The sequence below is a fragment of the Enoplosus armatus genome, chromosome 16 (assembly GCF_043641665.1).
Source record: "Enoplosus armatus isolate fEnoArm2 chromosome 16, fEnoArm2.hap1, whole genome shotgun sequence".
In the NCBI taxonomy this organism is placed as follows: domain Eukaryota; kingdom Metazoa; phylum Chordata; class Actinopteri; order Centrarchiformes; family Enoplosidae; genus Enoplosus; species Enoplosus armatus.
In genome coordinates this window covers 14,669,108-14,691,958 of record NC_092195.1, presented here as the reverse complement: position 1 = coordinate 14,691,958, position 22,851 = coordinate 14,669,108, and the positions used below count along the sequence as shown (strand labels likewise).

General features: G+C 45.0%; 1 protein-coding gene across 1 annotated transcript; it reads left to right on the top strand.

Moving 5' to 3' along the window:
• The first annotated feature begins 3,861 nt into the window (after nucleotides 1-3,861).
• On the top strand, nucleotides 3,862-21,987 carry LOC139298625 (adhesion G protein-coupled receptor B1-like). Its single transcript, XM_070921310.1, has 31 exons — nucleotides 3,862-4,564; nucleotides 5,498-5,647; nucleotides 5,745-5,843; nucleotides 6,092-6,256; nucleotides 6,688-6,852; nucleotides 8,038-8,202; nucleotides 8,322-8,486; nucleotides 8,588-8,689; nucleotides 8,803-8,909; nucleotides 9,047-9,241; nucleotides 9,400-9,468; nucleotides 10,613-10,721; nucleotides 11,244-11,387; nucleotides 11,480-11,549; nucleotides 11,749-11,851; nucleotides 12,265-12,308; nucleotides 14,601-14,727; nucleotides 18,114-18,217; nucleotides 18,348-18,450; nucleotides 18,580-18,730; nucleotides 18,869-18,938; nucleotides 19,050-19,116; nucleotides 19,227-19,312; nucleotides 19,521-19,692; nucleotides 19,812-19,907; nucleotides 20,023-20,062; nucleotides 20,255-20,877; nucleotides 20,994-21,029; nucleotides 21,173-21,277; nucleotides 21,501-21,551; nucleotides 21,790-21,987. The coding sequence occupies exons 1-31, from the start codon at nucleotides 3,862-3,864 to the stop codon at nucleotides 21,985-21,987; spliced, it is 4,584 nt and encodes a 1,527-aa protein (XP_070777411.1).
• The last annotated feature ends 864 nt before the right edge of the window (nucleotides 21,988-22,851 follow it).

Sequence of the window (22,851 nt, the reverse complement as noted above, 5' to 3'; positions counted from 1 at the left end):
GCCGGGAGTAGAAGTACCAACATTTATCCTGGAGCTTAGAGAGAAAAGACAAGCGAAACCACAGCCTTTGGTTCTGCGGACTGTCTGCTGGAGCTCCGATTCAACCAATTTGTCACTCCGCTATACGCCAGTTTCTCTGGATATAGCAACTAAACAAAGTTGGTAGTAAACTCTTTGGAGTTTGGTTAGAGTCACTTTATTTTTTCTTTGCTTGTGAGAGTGGACTGCACTGAAACTTGGGATCGACCCGTCCGGGGTCGGGCTTGGACCTGGCGCATCATTTCCGCGGCTTCAAACACTGCGAAAGTTTTGGCCAGAGCTCAGATCTGAAGACTTCGAGTCGAGTCAGCCTTTGAGAAAACACTCAGCAGCTGCTACCCGAGTCCAGCTCCGAAACACCTGGGCGACCGGATAGAGAGCCACTGACAAGACTTCAAAGAAACGCTTCAAGGTAAGAAAAGACGACGAGCCTCTTGTGTCTTTGCTTTTTACTTTTAAATGTGTGTTTTCTGTGAACGTGTTGATGGACGGACCATCGGAAGTCACAAAGTGAGGATGAGTGATGTATATGAATGTTGTCCTGCAGCTTCTGAGTTTGTTTCAGCAGGTCTGTCTGTTTTAACGCGCCTGTCGCTGTCCGTGGTGCTGAAGCTCAAGTCTCAGCCGACCTCTGCTCTGCTGAAATGTTCCAGCAACGTGCGTCTATTGCATTGCTTTTTGCATTTAGTTCAGCTCTGTCAGAAACACCGATCGTCCCCATAATGTCTATTTCCTCACAGAGCTTTTACTGCCGCTTGTGTAGCGGACTATTAGTGTAGTAGCCTGCTGTATTACTTTGTGATGCCGCTGGTTGAGGCGATGAGAACTCGCCGCAGCAGAAAGTTGGATCGTGGCAACAGGTTGGCAACTTTCTAGTGTGCTCGTATCGCTTCGATTGCATGGGGGATTTGGTTACGGAAGATGTTGCAATGTTAAGACCTGCATAATGCAAAACCATAAAGTTTCATAACAGGCACATATCATCTGTTGCACATGCTTTTGCAATGATGTCTTAAACAGCTACAAGGATTTGACAGCTCCTTGTAGTTGTTTGAAAGAAAGACGGCTTGAATCAAGACAAACTTGCAAAGCAATCAGCTAACAGACTGGACTTTATTTGCTCTAGTTGTTTCACATTTCTTTAAGAAAGGAAAGACTCCTGCATCATAGAATTCAACATAGAGATACCAACATCAATTCATTTAAGTGCCTGACAAGCAAAAGCTTTGTAATGAAATCCTTGTCTGAATCTGAACAAACACACACACGTTCTTAAAACTCTGTCCCAAGATGCAGGGAGTTGCTGTCAGCAATCTGCAGTGATTTGTTTAGTTTTGCTGTTTGTTGTTTTTGCTGTCACATGGATTTGCAACAAAGCTACCGAGCGGTCTAGTTTCTTGCACACGTGTGCAAGTGTCTGCACCGGGCACAGCAAAAGAAAAAAGCGTGAGCAATTTGTGGATGAAGGATGACCTGTAATGGCTGCAAAAATTGCTTTTTTTAGGTTTCCTTCAGCAAGAGAAAGCAACTTGCAAAGAGAAGAATGATTCCAGAAAATTGTGATCACCAGTCTATCTTTCTCTATCTATTGTACTCACACATACATACTCACACATAAAGCAAAAATGTATCAATAGGGGGGAAGTCCCATCTTGAACAACACTCAGACAGAAAAACTCACAATTTAGTGGATGTAAGTCTTGCTAATCTACCAGCCTTCGAGGTGTATGCATCAGATGAATATTAATCAGTTATCTATCTTTCAGATATGTTTTCACAGCTTTCTGGTTCAGATAGTCATGCAGATAACTGAACTATCTGCAGCCAGTGACAATGTCACATCTCATTAAATGCCTGCACATTTCTTGTTGCTCTACAATGTAGTCTTGTTTCTATTGGTATAACACCCAATATGAGTTTTGTAAAGCTTTCTGAATCTGTGATGAGACAGGCTACTACAAAACTGTGCACAGCAGCATAAATAGAGAGCATGTCACTGATGGTAATTTTGCAGTTCTTTACAGTTTTTCACACAGATCTGCAAAAATATAAACTCTGTCTCTATAACACCAAACTCTTTAGGCTGCCTGCTTTGCAGAAATGTTGTTGACGACAGCAAATGGACGAGAAGAGAAAGGGACAGAAAGGTCGGGGAGGGGGGAGTGAGAGACCATGTAGAGTTCTCCTACGACAGCTGGACCTCTTTCTTTTCACTGCGTGCCTCATCAGATGTCCATTCATGGAGCTTCCGGTTGTTTGGAGGCGGGAGAGAGACACCCATCGACACAAAGCCGAGGTCTTTGCTGTGTTGCTCACAAAGAGGAGAGGGGAGGGTGGGGTGAGAGGGAGACAGAGAGATGTGAAAAGAGATACGAGGAACGTAATTATGAGTTCTCTGCCTGAAAAGTGCAGGTGCTTCTCAAAGTGAATGTCGCTATAGGCATCAATTTTCCTGCTCTGTCTCTGCATTGCCCCATCTTTAAGATTAACCTCTCAGTCACATACAGAAAATACAGGCATTTATTGCTAAGCCTTAAATAAGACGTTAGGCTTTCTTCATACAGACATCATCCTATTCCTGATCATACCTCTGTATTCTAATTAGCAGCAGGTGGTGTCCTTGATCTGTTCTACTGACAGTAATAAATGACAAAGGAAAGAATAGGAAAACATTAGAAGGCAGAAGAATAACTCTGAACGCGCATGAAAGAAGTTGCAGAGCAACAGTGTTTCCTCCTCTTGTCTGTGCTCCAGGGAGCATCTCCCATTATTTCAGCTGGTCCACTTGTGTACAGAGACCTTGATATTGACTCTGCATTTTCTCTGGGCAGGGTTAGTTGTCCAATGGCAAAGGTCAGAGTCTCTACAAATCTCTACATATTTTGTAAGATGAGTAACATGGGGACAGCTAAAGTAAAAATGATTGTGGATGCATCATTTGAATGCATGCAGCCCCTCTGCAGAGTAGCATAAAAAGGTATAATTTGAGTAGGTTTTAGTGATGCACATTCCTTACCATGCATGCATTTGCATTAATATGCAAGACTGTCATTTGTCACTCTATGTGCATATTTAATTTCACGCTATACTCAGGTATGTTATGCAGGAAATATTCCCAAAGCAATTTCTGAGATGCCACAGCGGTATGTAATCACACTTTGCCATGGACACAGACAAACCATTTCTCTTGTTTACCGCTCAATAGAAGAAATGCATTGCACAAATAGCAGAACTCATAAGCGTCTGTGGTTGCCAGTGGCAATGCTTCTATGGACGTCAGACTGACGCACATGTTCGCAGTTCAGTTCATTGTGTGGGAGGAAAGAGCAAGAGCTTGGAGATACCAGCCTGCTGTGAAGGACTGTAATTGCAGTGCCAGAGCAATTATGTCCCGAAGAACTGGGCATTTTAGATCATTGGATCTGCCCTGAAACACTATGATACTGATCAGAGGCAAATCCCTGATGCATCTGTTTGACAATGGGTCCAATTAAAATGCATCTCATAAATATTGAGAAAAAAATGCATTTCATTTGGAGAAAGCTCTTATCCTGCATACTGATATCTGGTGTTTTGTTCTGATTATTTAGATGTTGGAGCATAATGCATCATTTCTTTCTATTTTTTCATCCCCTGTTTCTGTGCAGCTCCCTCACAGACATGACAGGCTGTCTGATGCACTAAAACCTGCAAATCCAACAATTCTTCAGAGGGGTTTCATTGATAAGTCAACAGATCTGAAACAAGTGCAGTAACTTGCAACAAAGAAGTCAAAGAAAAAAACCTGGTTAAACCAACAATCGCAGAAACAAGAACGACACCATGACGTGGTCAGCTCTTACCTGCCCCTTTGTGGCCCTCATACTGCTCTTCTTCGGTTTGACCTCCTGCACTCCCTCCGGCCCAGCCTCTGCCACCTGCGCCACCTTGGAACAGAGCCGCTTCTTCGGTGTATTCTCCTCTACGACGACCCTGCACTCCACACCATGCTCCTGGACCCTGCAGAACCCTGATCCTCGCCGCTACAATGTCTACATGAAAATCACCAAGCCCACCGACTCCTGCGTGCCCCGCCAGATCAGGACCTTCCAGTTCGACTCCTTCATCGAGACCTCCCGCACCTACCTGGGCATGGAGAGCTTCGACGAGGTGGTCCGGCTGTGCGATGCATCAACCACTGTCACCTACCTGGAGTCCAGCAAGCAATTCCTTCAGATCCGCAAAGTGGCCCCAAGAAACGGCCTAGAGATTGTTGAGGGGCAGAATGATGTCAGTGAGTTCAAGGCTGAGTTTCTGGTCGTTGGGAAGAGGAACCCGAGTATGCCTGCCTGCCAGATGCTGTGCCAGTGGCTGGAGAAGTGCCTGTCCAGTAGCACCCATGACTATCCCTGTGGCATCATGAACACACCCTGCCAGTGCTGGGAGGCCCCAAAGAGGAAGCCAGGAAGCTGCTACAGGGGCGGTGTCTACGTTGAAAAATGCACTCCTGTTTCCAGAGACAACGGACGCGATGCTGAGATTATCAGTAAGTTTGTAACATGTTTGGTTTGAGAGAGTAAACTTTTTAAAATGTGAAAGAAAGTGAAAGAAAAACAATGATCTCAAGAGGTTTATCTAAACATTTGCCTCAAAAGAAACAAGCAATGTTTCCCTGCGTTTGTTGTGTTTTGTAATGACATCCACGAGGCTAGACTGTTGATGGTGGGGGTGCATGTTCTCCAGGACCCCACAGCTCTGCAGGCGGTCTATCACTCAGCGTCTTGTGTCTTAGGAGCTGCTAAGGGTAATGATCCATGTCTGCAGAGCAGTCAAAGGATGTGCACTCCGCTGCCACAAAGTAATGAGAAGTAAATCAAAGGTGTTAGAGTAATTTGCCATTGCACCTTACAGCCTCATTGGCAAGACTGCCTGAAGCGCACACATCACCAGCTCTCCATTTTGTCTTAGGCAGGCATGTTAGGTTTAATGATTGGCAAGGAGTCTGGTTTTTGGGGAGAGACAGAGGACATGTTTGTGCATTAGGTTTTGGTGGGGGGGGGGTGTAGAAAAGAGCACAAAGACCTCACAGTCAGCTAGCAGCGGAAATCGATGTGAAGTACTTGTCGTTGTCATAGCAACGTGCCAGTCGGCCTCACACACCTCTCTGCCGTGGTTCACACCAAGTGGTTAAAAGCAAACAATCACCATTTCAAATGGAATATCTGCCGGCTTGAGTGCTCGGTTCTGCTCACAAAGAATCGTCCTTGCTCATTCTCTGCACATAAAACAAATATTACTCACTTCCTGTTCTTGTATAGATGACGTTTAAATGGGGGCGGGGGGGGGGTTGTTGAGTCATGCTTTTATTTACTTATTATGTGCAAATAAAGTGGGAATACCAAGTTTTACCCAACTTAACTGAAATTTCTTGCAACAATAACCTTACTCAGCATCTTCCTTTTCTTATCTCTTCCTGCAGAGGGTTGGGCTGGTTGGGGCCGCTGGTCAGTGTGCAGCCAGGAGTGTGGTGGTGGAGTCCAGGTGCGCAGCCGAACCTGCCAGCCCGAGGATGGTGTGTGTGAGGGAACAGTTGAAGAAGGGCGAGCCTGCAACCCTCAGCCCTGCATTGGTAAGCCCACCTGTCACTTAGTCAGTTAGGTGGGAGCACTCAGCTGCAGGTGGCTCAGATTGAAGGCAATAATCATGCAATTTTCAAATTCTCTCAGGCAAAGAGCGCAACAGGAGCCAGGGTCTGCGAGCCATCGTCGGTTTGAAGAGAGACAATGCTGATGATTCTAACCATGGAGTTGTTGCAACCCAAACAGGTGCGATAGGAAGGTCTAGATAATGGACATTTTACACACTGTGATGTAGTTAGGGGTTATTTATCTGTACATAAAGCAGATTTTGCATGTGTGAATTTAAAAAATACACTGGCTTACTGCAAAAAAGTCAAAATATCTGCACTCAACCACAGAAGCTAAAGGTGGACCAAAGTGCAACAAAGTACTATCCTAATCTTTCCATGGGCCTGGTGTACTGACCTCTCTAATTCTAATGTTTTTTTCCACAGTAGATGCTAAGACAGACGAGTGGTCCTCCTGGAGTGGATGCTCAGTAACCTGTGGAGAGGGCTGGCAGAGCCGTACTCGCGTCTGTGCTACTTCCTCCTTCACCACCCAGTGCACTGGACCCCTGCGTGAGAACCGGCCCTGCAACAACACAGCCGTCTGCCCCGGTGAGTTCCTGACTCCTCTCCTCATATGTGAGCGTGACAGGTGCAGAAAAGAGAAAAAGTGAGTGTGATGTAGGAAATTTTAGGGACACTTGGTCTTTTTGAAGTACACAATAGAGGGAAAAGCCATTATCCCATAATGATTCCCCTTTATACAACAGCAGTCACAAAGGCAAAGTAGATAAAGAGAAGCAGGAAAACGACTGAGATTTGGATTGTGGAAAAGAGGCTGCAATTCACTATCAAGTAAATTTCCCTAATAGTTTGCACATTTACTGCTGTGGCTTAGGGATTGTGTGGAGGACTGCCCCACCTGGTGGACAGTTTACAAAATGTGGCTGGAGTGCGTAGCCTGTGAAACCTCAAGTGAATTCAAAATACCAGTTGCACATTTTCTTAAACAAACTATTTCATCAAAATATCTCTCTGTGTAGTGGATGGTGCTTGGTATGAGTGGACCCCCTGGAGCCTGTGCTCATCCACATGCGGCCGTGGATATCGTGACCGTACCCGCACCTGCAAGATGCCCCAGAATGGAGGAGAGCCTTGCCGCGGCCCTACAAGACAAACCAAGTTCTGCAACATTGCTGTCTGCCCAGGTGAGACAGGGATCTTAAGACTTAAAAAAAAAAAATTCACTGCTGATTTAGATTTGATGATATACAGGATGTTGAATGAAAAGATACATGTAAAACCAGATTGTATTACCTAAAAATGACAAACACTTGGGTTCTATGGGCAAGTTTGTTCTCATACTACCATACTTGACCCTTCAGCTAACTGATTCACTGATTCATGTATGAGAGCTAATTAAGCCACTTATTGGCATCACCACCATCACAAACAGCAACTGTAGTGGCGGGTTGACATTACATCTGACACATCCACAGAATAAAAGCCTCTGTGGGCATTAGTCAGTGGCTGTATAATAATTGCCAGTGACTCATACTGTGCTCATGGTCACTCAATGTATTAGAGGCTTCGTTCTTTCGTATTCTGCCACCTACTCCTGCACTGAAAGGTTTCAAAGTCACAGCTGCACTTTGTACAGTTTGTTGTTTTTCCACTTTTTCCACACCAGATTTGGTGGTTATCATTATCACATGTGTTCTTTTATTCAAAAAGGGATATCTTTATAAATCCAGCAGTATATTTCCGTGTTGCAGTTGCATGTTACCATCAGCAGATGTCTCTATGAGCCCCAGCTGAATCACAAGATTACATCTGGAACAGAGGATGGGCTGTTGGGCAAAGTCATTATTGAGAGATGATTACACATTTCATTTGAAATTGAAAGGCTTAGAAAATTGAGTCAACCTTAACAGCCAATTTAGCACGATAGATTGTAAATGTTATTTTGACCAATCTAACTTTTTTAAGACGATGCACTTTATTCAATCTATTTTACCATCTTACAAAGCAGCATTTAATTGCAATAGTGATCAATTTATTTTGCCCAAAATAGAGTTTTTAGAGTAGCTTCAAAATGGTCTTCTCAGCTAAGTCAAGTGCATTAAACAATACTTATAATATCCATAATGACATAAACTTGATTTCAGTTTTGAGGACAGTGGATCTTAGAGGTTGAGTGGCACATACAGTCATGCTTGAAGGACAGATAACCGAGCTCCAACTTTGTGTTTCACTTAAAGTCAGCTGAAGTAGGTCATGTGAAATGTTTCTAGCATCAGTGAGTCTGCTGTGATGCCTGTGGCTTGAGGGTCTGTCTTGTCCTTGCACTCACTACAATTTTCTTGTGTATCTGTTCCTCTGCCACCCTCTAGTGGATGGATCCTGGAATGAGTGGTCTGGCTGGAGTACATGCTCTGCTTCCTGCTCCAACGGCACCATGCAGAGAACGCGGGAGTGCAACGGTCCATCCTACGGGGGCTCCGAGTGCCACGGCAGCTGGAAAGAAACAGCCAACTGCTTCCTGAAAGATTGCCCCGGTAAAAAAAATGAAACTAAATTCCTATATCCAAGATTCACTATCCAGATAAAAGACAAGAATTAGACATATCACAGAGTTAATCCAGAGTTAATGATGTGAAATATTCTCTGTCTGTAGTTGATGGACGCTGGCATGCATGGAGCTCTTGGGGTAGCTGCAGCAAGACTTGCGGTGGAGGCATCCAGCAGAGACAGAGAGTCTGTGAAGGGCCTTTCTTTGGTGGAGAACCTTGCCCCGGTGATAAGGGAGAGTCGAGGCGTTGCAATGAGAAGAGATGCCCTGGTTAGTGACTCCATTGCAATGGATGGCAGTAGCCACACTACAATACTATTCAGTAAGGAAAGAGATTATTTACCCTTCTACTTATCCTTGTAACTTTATAGAGCCCCATGAGATCTGCCCTGAGCAGATCACTGGAGATGTTGTGTGGAAGAAAACCCCCGCTGGAGACATGGCTGCCGTTGTCTGCCCTGCTGATGCCTCAGGTACAGTGACAGTGAGGACAGCGACATGCTTTGTCTGTTCTCCTTGGGCATGTTTGACTGTTTATCATCCCCCATCATGCTAACTACAAGTATGCACGCTCTCTCATTAACAGGTCTGACTCTGCGCCGGTGCACCCTGGACGCTGTAGGTCTGGCCTCCTGGGAGAGCCCAACTCACATCAAGTGTGTTTCCAAGAACTATGAGACCATTCAGATGCTGGTAAGCCCTGAAATGTGTCCTAATTAGAATGCTAAATGCCTCATCTATTGTGTCCTCATATGGCTAATTTCCCAGTAGTGAAGTCGAACCAACAAAAGTCAAAGATTCAGATTAACCTCTCGACTCTTCTTCTGCAGTCGAAGGACTACATCTCCAAAGCGCAGATGGGGCAGAGCGTGGACGGGGTCGCCGAGGTGATTTCACGCTTGAGATTCTCCTCCGATGAAGGGGCCAAGTACAGCGGCGACCTCTTGGCCGTCATGGAAGTCCTGAAGAACACCACTGAGCTGTACAAGGGAACCAGGCTGAGATTGAGCAACGCTGATGTCGAGGTGAGCTTAATATCTTATTAGTTAACAGCTGAAAGGAGCAGTTTATTCTTGTGTTGCATATGTGCATATTCTTTTGTGCTCCTCTGACCAAAAATAGTTTCTAATTAAGCCAGAATTGGTATCTTCTTACACCTATGCCTCTATTTAATGATCTGCAGAACTACGTCCAGACCATCAGCAACTTATTGAAGGAGGAACACCGTGACAAATGGGAAGAGGCACAGCTGGTACGTGATAAGAGGGTGTATGTATGAGTGGATATGAGCAGGGGAGAAAATAAGTCTGTTATGCTAACATTCTTGTGATGGGATGAGTGTGTGCAGGACAAATTCAGGAAGAGATATGTCAGGGTGCGTATAAGAAGTTAGTGTGAAAAATGTGAAAATAAAGGGGGGGGTAGAGTATCATGCACTGATTAACACTCCCAAATGCCCTTTTAGTCACCCAAACATTGGATTAGAATGGAAGAAGAGTATGACACCAAGAGCTAAATTGATCTCAGAACAGACTTATCATATAGTCCAACCCCCTTTTTTCAGATCTGTTCATAAAATATTCTTACAACTGACCAAAGAAAGCTTTGACTCATTTGACCACCTGTTGATGTACTTGTTTCCCATTTTCATGACACATGAAATCAGTGTTCCTGCCAGAGTGAGAGAAGAAACAGTTCCTGCTAAACCGAGTTCCCTGAGAAAGACGAGAAAGTGTAGAAAAGTTAGGCAACTGCAGAGCGTGAACACATATTTGTGCACAAATTGAAAACTACATGGCGAATTGAATGAAGGCCACTGCGACAAGAGAAAGAGAACACTTCAGGGTGACGGCGAGAGAGAGAAAGAGTGAGACTGAATCAGGGAGAATCACTACGCCCACTTTGCAGTCTGTGAGTGTCTATGCCATCCTACATACTGATGGCAGTTGTAAGGGGACGTACACAGCACATTGCATACAAGCACACACCTTGCGCCCACATCGCTGCAGTTCTGCGTCAGAGACACGCAATTCAGACAGCCCTCCCTCCCACCGAGCGAGAGGACAGAAAAACCTGACTATGAATCAACAGCCTGCCCATTTATGGCCTTAAGGAAGTTCTGAGGTTGCATAGCAGCAAGAAGTGTATTTTTTCCTTCTTTTTTTCACTCCACTGCTGAGCGCTCGGGAAGAATAAGTACAACCTGGACTGACATTAGAACAGGAAATCTAGATGGCATGTAATCAATAAACGATGGCCTAACCCAAGTGCTCAATTATACTCATTTCGTAAATTGCATGTAATGAAACTACATGAATATGCCCCTGCCCTTTTCCCCTATTTTCCCTGTTTCTAACTCTTCCCCCATTTCTCTTCCTTTTTCTTCTTTTATCCAGATGGGCGCCAACATTAAGGAGTTCCTCCGCCTTGTCGAGGACTTTGTAAACATGATCGGTATGCAAATGAGCGGCTTTCAGGACATTTATGAAGTCACGGAGAATTTAGGTGAGCCCTAATTTCCTCTGCCAGCTGCTCTCTGCTCATGTCTAGTCAGGACGATTTGTCCTCTCTACAGCCGGAGAGTGCATCAATCTTAATCTCGCTTGTGCATCTGAGTCCACATCAGCAGCAGCAGCAGAATGCATCAGTTATCACTTTGACAGAGTCCATCAGATATACCATACCACATGTGACATCTCCAAGATGTTGTTGCAAGTGTATTTGGCATAACACATATGTGTCTTTTACTCAAACTCAATCTGTCAAATACTGTAAGAATAACTGTAAACTCCACACTCATCATCACTCTGTGACTTGTGTGACCGTTTTGGCTCAGTGAAGGTGACGTTCTCACAGGATTTAGTGATGAATGATGATGCTTCACTCAGACACACATGACACATGAAACCAAAATGTCCTTGGCATTAGACGACCAACACAGTGTAGAAAAAGACTGTGTACAAGTCGATGACCTCTAAGTGCTGTTCACTAACAAACCCTGTGTCTCTCAATCTTTGTCTTTCTCAGTGCTAAGCATCCACAAGCGCCCGACAACTACCAGCTCCAACTTTACCTTCCCTGTGAAGGGCTGGAGGGGCATGCTGGACTGGGTCAGGACCTCTGAGGAGAAGATCTCAGTGTCCCGTGATGCTCTGTCCATTGAACAGGCTGGTAAGATCATACAAACATGATTTTCTAGATCAACCAATGCATTCAGTGTTGTGCAGTGAATTTGAGTCTAAGAGGCATTTTGTTCTTTACAGATGGCAACGATGCTTTTGTGACTGGCATCGTCCTCTACAGAAACCTTGCTTCTATTATGTCCTTCCAGAGGTAATACAATTTCTCTGCTTTTATACATATGTAGCTGGCCCTCCTTCATGTTGTCACAAGATGGCGCCCCTTGTTGAAAGACTCACTACTCCTATATTCTCATTTTCATTTACAATTTGTCTAATTTTTTGGCCATATTTATTCTACTTTAATGTCTCATGTGGACGAACTGACTGTGTAATTTTCTGTTTCTCCACAGTAACACCACCCTCCTCAACTCCAAGGTGGTGACAGTGATTGTCAAGCCCACCCCGACTCTCCTATCATCCCCCGTTGAGATCGAGTTTCCCCACCTCCACAATGTAAGTCCCTAATGGTGTCCCCATCTAATGGAGCCTTACGAAAAATATCAACCCCCCTCTGGGTGTTTGCTCACCGCAGTACACAGAGCCTGACATTTTGTTGACATTTGCAGTGACACTGTGACTTTTACTTATACTTGTGTCAGTTGAAACCTGGCAAAGATCACAGCAGCACCAAGCGGTCAGCTGATGACGATGAGAAATCACGCGCAGTAATTAGTCTCTGCAGCTGATACGAAGCTGTTTTTAGTTTGGTGCATGTATTACGGGGGAGAGTGGCGAGAAATGTGGGCAGGTGGCTGTCAGCAAGCTGTTGCATCTCACACGTTTATAGTACGCCGTCCCAACCTACACATTTCTCTTTTCTGCTGAGATTCCTCACACTGACTTCTCCATCTGCCTCTCTTTTGCAGGGCACCATGAATGAGACATGCCTCTCATGGGACGAAAGCGAAACGTAAGTGTTGACCGCAGTTGTTTTTCTACTTACATGTGCGTCTAACCATCACCCATCTATTTTCTGGGTGGCCTTGTCAGCTGATCTGACGCTTGTTGTTGTTTATCTCCTCGTTTTGTAGCCGAGGTACTTTCAGTCATGCATCAGTCACCGCATATGAACATTCAACCCCCCTAGACCTACACTCACCAGAGAGAGAGAGCAATAATGTCCCCCAGCCAGAAGCATCAGACTAACTGTCTGACATACTTAGTACACACAGAATTAAGAAATGACAACCTTATTGATCCTCAGTGGTTCTAGTTGAGTGACACTTCACTTCGATCTAACAGTCTTCTGCGTCGCTTTAAATGAACCACATCCTGAGGAGGGAAAAACATACAGGCAACACTTCTAACCTCATTACATACACCAGTGAGTAAATGCATTGCAGCGTCCCTATAGGTCACACCGCAGAGTGTCAGTCTAAAGACAATGGCAGTTCTCCCTCCCTCGCCTCGAAGTCATGTTCATATGTCACTGCCGAGGTTAATGGCTGTGGCACGTGGGAGTTTTTAAAGATGCTTAGATGCATGTGAATGACTTATGAAAGGAGCTCCTGGTGGCCTGGCCTGGATCAATCAGCCCCGGGCTCACTCTGCCCTCCTGAAGAATACACAGGTGGACCATTTGCATTTAGATAGATTTGTACACTTGTGGAGGACAGATAAGAAATGAAAATGCACCCGCATCCAGATACCCCCCACACCTTTTCACATAAGCCATAACAACCAGAGTCAATGCATAAGCAAAAGCAAAAATGAATCGAAGAAAATGTAATTAACTCTTATACTTTCGGGGGGAGGGCGATGTGCCTCTAGTCAAATGAGATTCATTTTTGACAGCGGATGTGATTAATGGGAGGATAGAGATAGTGGAAATGGCAGAGGAGGAAGCTCTGGCTGATGGCAGAGTTTGGGGTCAATGCATGTTTGCAGAGCTGCATATGTCTGATCACAGGAAGTGATCCATTAGCTCCTCCGTCAATGAACTTTCCCCAGATGGAGACAGATAAAAATGCTCTGCAGCTTTTTGTGACATGAAAACAAAAAGATAGGAAACAAATTACAGGGCCACACATGCTTTTTGGGGGGCACACTTTGCACAGCATTTACCCCATCTGCATGATATGACAACTAGAACATAGCACACATTAAACTGTGCAGCCAAGCCTGCTCAGATGCCATTCCAGTGAACTGGCATGAGGATTTTGCCCCACGGCCATCAGCCTATGACACTCTGTGCCAGGCTGGACCTGCTGGCTATGATGCCCCTCTGTATTCACCAGTCAGTCAGTCAGAGCCTGAGGGTGCTGCTCATTGCCTTCCTCTCCGCTCTGGCATCTGCTGCTGATGCTGCTTACACACAAAGATCTTAAATTTGTCTGGAAAATGTCCCAGAACAAGATGTGAGCAAAACACTGTAGATTCAGTGATTTGTAGAAGTCATAAGACAGAAAAGTGCATCTCATTTGAAAGATGGCCTTAATGAAGCACTCATTTATTGATTTTACTTTCTGTTCCTAATGTAATGTATGCAGTTTTTGTCTGATTCAGCCTGGCACAGTATAAGTGAGGATAATTCTGACAGATATCGAACATATATTTAGTCAAATATCGCTTTTATTCAGTTTTAGATGGCATAAATACAAACAAAAATCAGTTGGAGTGTAGATGTCCTCACTATGGAGAAGTAGTCATAATTCAGATTCTCCTCACATTCCCTCCTTCTTTTTCAAAAGAGGGAACATGTTGTCCTTTGTCCCCAGTGCACTGGCCAAGTGTTACCAATAACATCATGTCTACTGAGGAAAGACTGCCTATAACAAGAAATGATACAGACTGTGCTAATAATGAGATTTATGAAGGCCTATCATCATTAATCATGACACAGATGGCTATTAATCTTATAAATGTAAAAGCCATCATCAAGGCTTTCCTGAGATGCAACTGAGCACCTCATGTTATGTGAAATAATATGTATTATTCTCACAGTGGGTCACTAATGTTTCAGTGTTTAAATGTTACATAAAATGTAAAACAATGGGTATTTGTCTGGATTGGGATATTTTAAATGTAATCCTGATGGGTTTACCATAAATAGAATCTTTCACCACTGTATATTTCATATATATATATATATATATATATATATATATGGTGAAAATGTCATAAAGAGACATTCACACGAGAGGTTTGTCAGATCTCTCCTCTCCTAACCCGTCGCTGCCTTCCTCTCTCCTTCCTTGTGCAGTTCCTCTCTGCTCGGGTCTTGGTCTGCTCGGAGCTGCAGAGCGGTCCCCGTTCATTCATACAGAACCAAATGCGTGTGTGACAGCCTCTCCACCTTCGCCATTTTAGCGCGCTTCAACTTCGACTCGGTAAGTCTTCTGTCTCTTCCACAGTCTGTGCTTGTGTTTTTGAATCCACCATTCCTTTTAAATGTTTCGTGCAGTGTGTGAATGCGGTGCAGTGTGGACGTCTAGTACTTGTTGTTTTCGAGCGTTTTGCTGTAGCGCTGCCTGCCAGCACCTCTTTGTCTCCGTGCAGGTGCCGCTGATCGGAGAATTACAGCCTGTTTTTTTATTGAGGGGAAATAACCGCGCAACATGTTGATATGCATTTAGCTTTTAAAATGAAAACATTATGAGTTGCATATTGGCATGTCGAATTTTGCACGAGCTTCTTAATTTGATGCTCATTTGCTTGAAATCTGCTGCATTATTGACAAAATAAATGTTATCGCTCATGCAGTTGCTTGCATGAACATTAAGAAACATCAATTCAAAATTATGAATTCAAACACTCAACATGACTTTTTGATTATTGTGTGATCTGGCTTTGCATCTAATTTTCCGATTCTGCATGCTTTCTTAATAATGCATGTCAGTAAACAGAGTTAGTGCAGGGGAACTTGTGCTTTTATTACCGAAATTTGTCATTACGTCTCCTTGCATTTCATGCGCAAAGACAATGTATAATTTCCCCCTGTAGACCGTGTTGCCTCCAAAGCTGCAGCTCGCTCGCCAGTTGCCGTGGTAACGGCTTCTGCAGCGCAAACTCGGCCTGTGTGATTTTTTGATAACTGAGATGCTGAGGAGAAAAAAACACACATACACACCCACAGCCCCCTCCTCTATTCTCTGAACAGCCCCCCAGGACAGAGGAAATGGCCTGTCCATCTCTGCTGTGCATCTGCCTGCTGCTGCACACAAAAAACAATCAACAGATGTCTATTAGTTTGAGGAAATGTATATTTTAAATGTGCATTTAGTTGATTTCCTAATTCATTGAGTGTTCAGTCAGTGGCAAAACAGCTCATGAATCTGGACTGCAGTGTTTTTCTGTTGCTAAACACATTCAGTCTCGTCTTTTTCTTTCCCCCCAACCTGTTGTTTACATCCAAGGTTTGATTTGTCTTGTTGTTGCCACTCTGCACAGCACCTCCCATATTTGTTATAGGCTGCACATACCCCCCCCCCCCCCCCCCCCCCCCCCCCCCTCTCTCCTTTCAACCTCCAGCAACAGTAAAAAGGCAGCTGCGGCAATCATTCCGTCTGCCAATATCTCTGAATTCTCGATTACACCCCCCCCCCCCTTCCTCATCCTCCTCCTCCTCCTTCCTCTTCGGCCTCAGCAGCAAGTCTGAAAATGCCAGAGAGGCAGACCAATGAGAGACAGACGTCTGGTCATGCATTGATGGTTCCTCCTCTCTCCCCCCGCCCGCCTCTCCATCCATCCTTTGATGTGTGCCATGGACATTTTCAATAACGTCTTCCTGCGAGCCGTATGAGGAGCACCAGCGAGAGGGAGTGAGGAGATGTGAAAAACAGCCAGATACTGCAGTGTGTTAGCTCTCATTCGATATGGTCTGATTTCAGGAGTGCTGTAGCATCATGTGTGTTGGAAACATGATGGTCCAGTGGGAGCAGCCCACATAGTTAGTACAGCAGTTGCCCTTGACCGCTGGGGTAATCAATTAAAAAAAAAAAACAGAAGAAAAGGTGTATTGGTTTAGGGGTTTCTCTGAATATTTTTCGTCCTTCACCTGCTTCAGATTGATTCAAAATGAGAACATGTGATTCGGTCAAGGACAGACAGGAGACGTGCTTCATATTTAGGTCAAACTGGCTGTCTGGATTTCACTCAGAGGCCCATGGTGCAAGCATCAACCCAGATATAGAGATTGGGAAGAGTGGGAGCAGAACATACTGTATCGCCCTTGTTATTTTTTCTTTCCCCAGATTCGGTAAAGGCTGAAGCAAAGAGACAGCTCACCGCTCTGCTATCTGCCATCTGTTTTGGGGCACTTCTGATGTAGCTGGATAGATTTTGAAACAAATTTGCCACACTAAATTAGTCTTTGGCTGCCGTAGGCCGAACTTCACCAGCTGTGCTTTGATATCAGAAAAGCCTATGTGGAGCACATATTGAGATGGAGAGGAACAATCCTTCCAGGCTCAGTATTGTATAGTTTAAATTGTGAGTCGCTATCAACAATGGCAAACGTATTATAGAAGCAATGCTTCACATACGCTTGCAATGTAAGAATTTATGGCCATCATAAATCAAATGAAGGCCAAAGCGGTGTCTATTTCTTCCCCTCTATCTGTGCTAATTTGATACCTGCAGATTTATTATATTTCAGGACATTTTCTCACTCACCTTTTGCGGCCACTTAGCCCTTTCTCGCCCTTTTCTCCCTCAACACATTATCAAAAATATAATCACATCATTTGTCAATGAGGGTCTCTTCATCTGTAGCGCAAACGATTTTCATCCAGCTCACACGCTTTGTGGTGATGACAACTTGATCAGAGGTGTTATATTAACTCAGGACCTTATTAAAGCCACCAGAGTAGGTGTGAAACGGACAAAGATTATGGGCGCAGTGAAATCATACAATTAGCTGCTTGGGGTTTGTCGGCGTGTTAGCCATGTAGCGAGGGCTTTGTGAAGTCTCAAGGAGCTGAGATTTGTGTGTGCAGCAGTGACCCGTCAGCCCTCCAGGTGAATGAGCAGCAGGGAAGACGATCCCTCCTCTGTTTCTTCCACCAGAGGTTCGACGCCAGGGCCGTTTGAAACATGGGGCGGTCACCGCCGCCGGCAGAGGCAGGCGCTAAGCTGCTGTCAGAGATCAGAAGGGCAGGTGGTGGCAGATTAATGCGCAGGTGATAATGGTCCACCTGTTCACTCCGGCAGGGATGGGCAAGGAGCTGCTGGTTGGCACAAAAACGCCAACATGGGGAGAAGATGCTGAAACACAGCTGAAGGGAAGAGAAAAGGAGGAGCTCAGGATGTCTGTCAATGATTTGAAGGTTGCTGTAGCGGCTCAAACGACTGGCTGAACACAGCAACCCCCCTTAACTGCCCCTGGGAATTGAACAACCCCCCCTCCTTGCTTAGTTGAGGGAGATATGTGTGCAGTATCCTCCTCGCCTCATTTGCTGACTCAAAAGCTCAGTGGAGAAATGCAGTGACCCTGGCCGTTTGTTTAGTTTGCTGCTCCATCTTTCTGACATGTTCACCTTGGGGTCACCTTGCCTCAGCCATGGCCTGATTGTGCCATTCAACTGTTTGCCTACAGGGAGCTGTCTGCTATTCCAGATAGCGTACACCCAGAGGCTTCACTAGTGCGTGCATATGTGTGTGTGTGTGTGTGTGTGTGTGTGTGGATTTCAGTGCTGGTTTCTGCAGAAATGTGTGTGTGTGTGTGTGTTTGTAATCAGCTCTAAGAGGCATGTTTGGTCTTGTCTCTCCTCTGTAGATCATGGACAAGGCACTGCTCCCGTCTGTGACTCTCATCGTTGGCTGTGGGGTCTCCTCTCTCACCCTGCTGCTCCTCATCATCATCTACGTCTCAGTGTGGAAGTAAGTAACCCTACAAGCAAAGTCCGGCCATGTCAGCTCCTAACATTACACACTGTGTGCTCTGGTTTCTCGCTCCTCTACCTACTCATCCCTTAACTCACTCCTTTCTTCTCCCTTTTCAAAACTCCAGGTACATCCGCTCCGAGCGCTCCGTTATCCTCATCAACTTCTGCCTCTCCATTATATGCTCCAATGCCCTCATTCTCGTCGGACAAACTCAGGCTCGCAACAAGGTAAAGCACGCTTTCAGCCAATCCTAACCTCTCTTTTAAACCTCTCTGTAACTCACTGCTTTGGGGATTTTGGGAGTAGCAGCGCCACTGACACAGATTTCTCATCTTCTTCCTCCTGGCCTCCCACAGGTGGTGTGCACTCTCGTAGCTGCTCTCCTGCACTTCTTTTTCCTCTCCTCTTTCTGCTGGGTGCTGACAGAAGCTTGGCAGTCCTACATGGCTGTCACTGGTCGTCTGCGCAACCGCATCATCCGCAAGCGTTTCTTATGCTTAGGCTGGGGTAAGAGCACCTGTCTCTTGTCTGTGCCCCCCCTCCCCCCACACCTCTGCTGCAGCACTTTTCTCAAAAGTTTTTTTTATTTTTTTTATCATTTCAGTCTCTAACTTCCCCCCCCTTTGCTTATTTTCTATCTTGCAGGCCTTCCTGCATTGGTGGTGGCTGTGTCTGTGGGTTTCACAAAAGCAAAGGGATACGGCACTGTCAACTAGTAAGTCTACTCTCAGGCTGACATGTTTGGGCTTTTCTTCTCTCTGCATTTATTCTGAAAACCTCTTCTCTTAGCTCAAGCATTAATATTCTTCCTCCTCCTCTTTTCTAGCTGCTGGCTGTCTCTTGAGGGTGGACTCCTCTACTCCTTTGTTGGCCCTGCTGCAGCTGTTGTTTTGGTACGTATTCTGACTTTGATGTCCCAATCCATCACAATACATAGTCTGTTTGTAAATGCATTGCCCATAATTACATTGTCTCATCCATGTTTTTTTTCTCTTGCAAACAGGTGAACATGGTCATTGGTATTCTGGTCTTCAACAAGCTGGTATCCAAGGACGGCATCACCGATGTGAAGCTGAAGGAGAGAGCCGGGTAGGTCTTATTGATCTTCTCCGTACACCAGAGTATTGCACTTATCGCCCTCATCAGTGCCATTACAGGTATATTGATGATGTGCTTTGATATCAAGCCTCACAATCAAACAACAGGAGGGAATAGAGCTCTGCCAGTAGAGAAACAGAAGTCCATTGCGGCCTGTGTGAGCCTTTTGTGTCTAATCTGTTGTTCTCTCACCCTGCAGGGCATCTCTGTGGAGCTCCTGCGTGGTTCTGCCCCTCTTGGCCCTCACCTGGATGTCCGCCGTCCTGGCCATCACCGACCGCCGCTCTGCCCTCTTTCAGATCCTCTTTGCCGTCTTCGACTCTCTGGAGGGTTTTATCATCGTCATGGTTCACTGCATCCTGCGTAGAGAGGTAAGGAGAAACATTTAGATGAGATAAAGTTACATGAATTAAAATAAAAAGTTTCTTTAGTTGTTGCTTGAGGCTGTGGTTCGAATGCAATTTCCTGAATGTTTCCCTCCGTCCATTAGGTTCAAGAAGCTGTAAAGTGCAGAGTGGTCGACCGCAAGGACGACGGCAATGGAGACTCTGGCAGTTCCCTTCACAATGGCCACACCCAGCTTATGGTAAATTTCTTGGCTTATTGCCTTTTTAATGTCTTGAGTGCCTCTTGCATTTTATCCCTAAATGAATATGTGCATACATTAAGAACTGATAGAACCTTTTTTATTCTTTTATCAGCAGTCTGATAACGAAAAGGATGGAGATTCAAGCAGACAAGGTAAGCCTCTTTTGCATCAACCTTTTTCTCTTTCTCTTAACCATTTTCCCATTTGCATTTCTGTTTCTGTGCGCCTCGCACTTAAAACATCTGATCATGCATAAAAAGACAATATATTCATTCAACCAATTTTTCAGAGGTGGCATGGTTCTTTATTATGTTTTAACTCTCTCTCACTATTTTTCTTAAAAGGAATGATGAGCTCCTCTGAAGAGAAGATGCCTCCTCCTCAGCTGCCTCTTCCCATGGGCTCCAATTTCCACACCCTGCCATCCAACCCCAGCAAGAGCCACATGCAGGCAGTTCCTGAATACTCCAGCCACACCCTCACCCTGAAGAGGGAGAAGAGCCGCCTGGCGGGAGGAGTCGACCCATCCTGCGGGAAACCCGTGTACGTCTGCGAGGGAGAGCTCTTCAAGCAGTTGGACGCCGATCTCGCTCGGGCTCATGCCGAGGGCAGCGTCTCTGACGGCAGCAGTTACGTCCTCATGCCCAACACTACCTCCACCCTGAGGTCCAAGCCCAAAGATGACCCAACAAAATACAACATCAACGTGGAGCAGCTGCCACAGGCCCGACTGATGCACCTCAGCGGGCCCTTTGCCGAGCCCCAGGCTGCCTTCGGGATCAAGTCAATCCACCCCGACCAGGTCAGCGTGTCGTATTCAGAGAGAGATTCCCCCATCCAGAACATCCACAACATGTCCAGTGAGTCTCACATCACCCACAGCAGCCTGGAGAACACTTTCGAGTCCATGAACTCCATGATGTCCAAGAGTGAGACCATCTCCACACTGTCCATGAGCTCCTTGGAGGTAAGAAGAGATGGAATAGTGTGACCTCTTGCAGAAAAGTTGTTTTATGCATCCTTTTGCATCTAATATTAGTCTGAAACTAAACCAACTTTCTTCGTCCTTCTTTTTCTTTGCAGAGACAGAAATCCCGTTATGCTGAGTTGGACTTTGAGGTAAATATTATTTGGAGACTGTCATTGAAAACATTATATATGACATGATTGATATATATATATATGAAATGTATTGTAGCAAGCATTCATTTTGAATTAAATTAAATTAAAATGTTTAAAATCTTTTTATTTGTCTTCTCTAGAAAATAATGCACACAAAGAAACGCCACCAGAACATGTTCCAGGACTTAAACAGGAAGCTACATCATGCTGAGAAAGACAGAGAGTCACCTGCGTCTGACAGCAAGGTAACACATCATGCTATTATACTCATCATCCATTTCCATAATTTTCAGGAAATGAAGAACAAAACAGATAAAGAGTAAAAAGAGAAACCATAACAGAGGCAGTTCCACTGTTAAGAGATTCTTTGACCTTATAAAACAACCAGTGATTTGTGTATTGAACTATGGTTGTCATTCTCTTGAGGTCATTTGAATAAGGATGTATTTTCTTCCTTCCTTCTTACAGTCTGTGAGATGGAGTGTGTCATCAGGAGGAAGTGACAAAACGAACCACAGTGTGAGTGTTTATATACAAACTCACAATCTCAAATTTTACTGCCTATAGACGAGGCACGGCATCAAATATTACACTTGCCTCAAGGAGGAATAATTTCCCCAAATGACAATATGACTTTCATTATTAGAAAATCACCTCTGATGTAATGAAGCCCATTTCACTTTTGATTAAATCTGGAATTGCTCAGGGCTGACGGGTGACACCAGTTCTAAAGTGGCTCCTCTTTATACCTCAACAGGACAAACAGCAGGCTCCTCTGGAGAGGCCGTGGGAGGGAGTGCGGGGAATACCACAGTCACCCCCTGCCTGGGTGCGTAAAGACCTGGAGCCCCTAGCTGCCTCACCTCTGGAGCTGCACTCTGTGGAGTGGGAGAAGGCCAGCACCACCATCCCTCTGGTGGGGCAGGACATCATCGACCTGCAGACAGAGGTCTGAGGGGGAGGAAGGGGGCTAGCGAAGCCACCTGATTTCACCTTGGTCACCTTTTTTGGTTTGGGAATGGGATCCTGTATGGATAGAGTAGAGGAAACCAAGAAAGTGAGAAAATTGGTCCCAGAATCAATGTCTTCAAACCCTCAGCCAGAGCAGTAAGGAAGGGAGAGAAGGAAGGATGGAGGAGTGGTGGAGGAGTGGAGGTGGTGATGATGGGATGTTTAATGTAGCTTCTCTGTGTGGACTTAAAGCATCTCTTTTCAGAGTGCTCTGAAGGTCAAAGGGTTAGTGGAGCAATCAGTGGTTTCCATTGACCAGGACTGGTTGTGGTCCCATTAACGCTTCACTGGGAGTTCCCTGAACCCTTCAGCCTGGGTTCAGAAGATGTGGTCGACATGTCTGTGCTTCTTTTTTCCTTCAACTCAACTTTGGAGAAAAATCAAATGATATAACACGGTGTGTCCTCCCTGCTTCTCGGGAGGAACAACCGGAACTCTTTGGCTGCTCCTCTTCCAGCCAAGTTAACCTTCCAAACTACGACAAGGCAAGAGAGCATAAGGGACCAGTTTCATGCTTGGAGTCCAACACTCTGCACTTTGGTAGATGGGCACACTTATTTAATTTTTTCTGTTTCTGTGTTTGCACTGCTTCACACCTGGAACTGCTTCAAAAAGCCTAAAATGAGACTCTTCTATTAAAGAGCAGGCTTAATCGTGCTGATAGTGCTTCTCACTGTCGTTATCACCATGGTTATTATTATTCCAATGATTATTGTCAGTGATTATCATTGCTATTGTTATTATTGAGTTTATTGAATATATTTTGAGTTTACATCCCCTTCATGGCTGTCAGGCACAAGTTTTATTG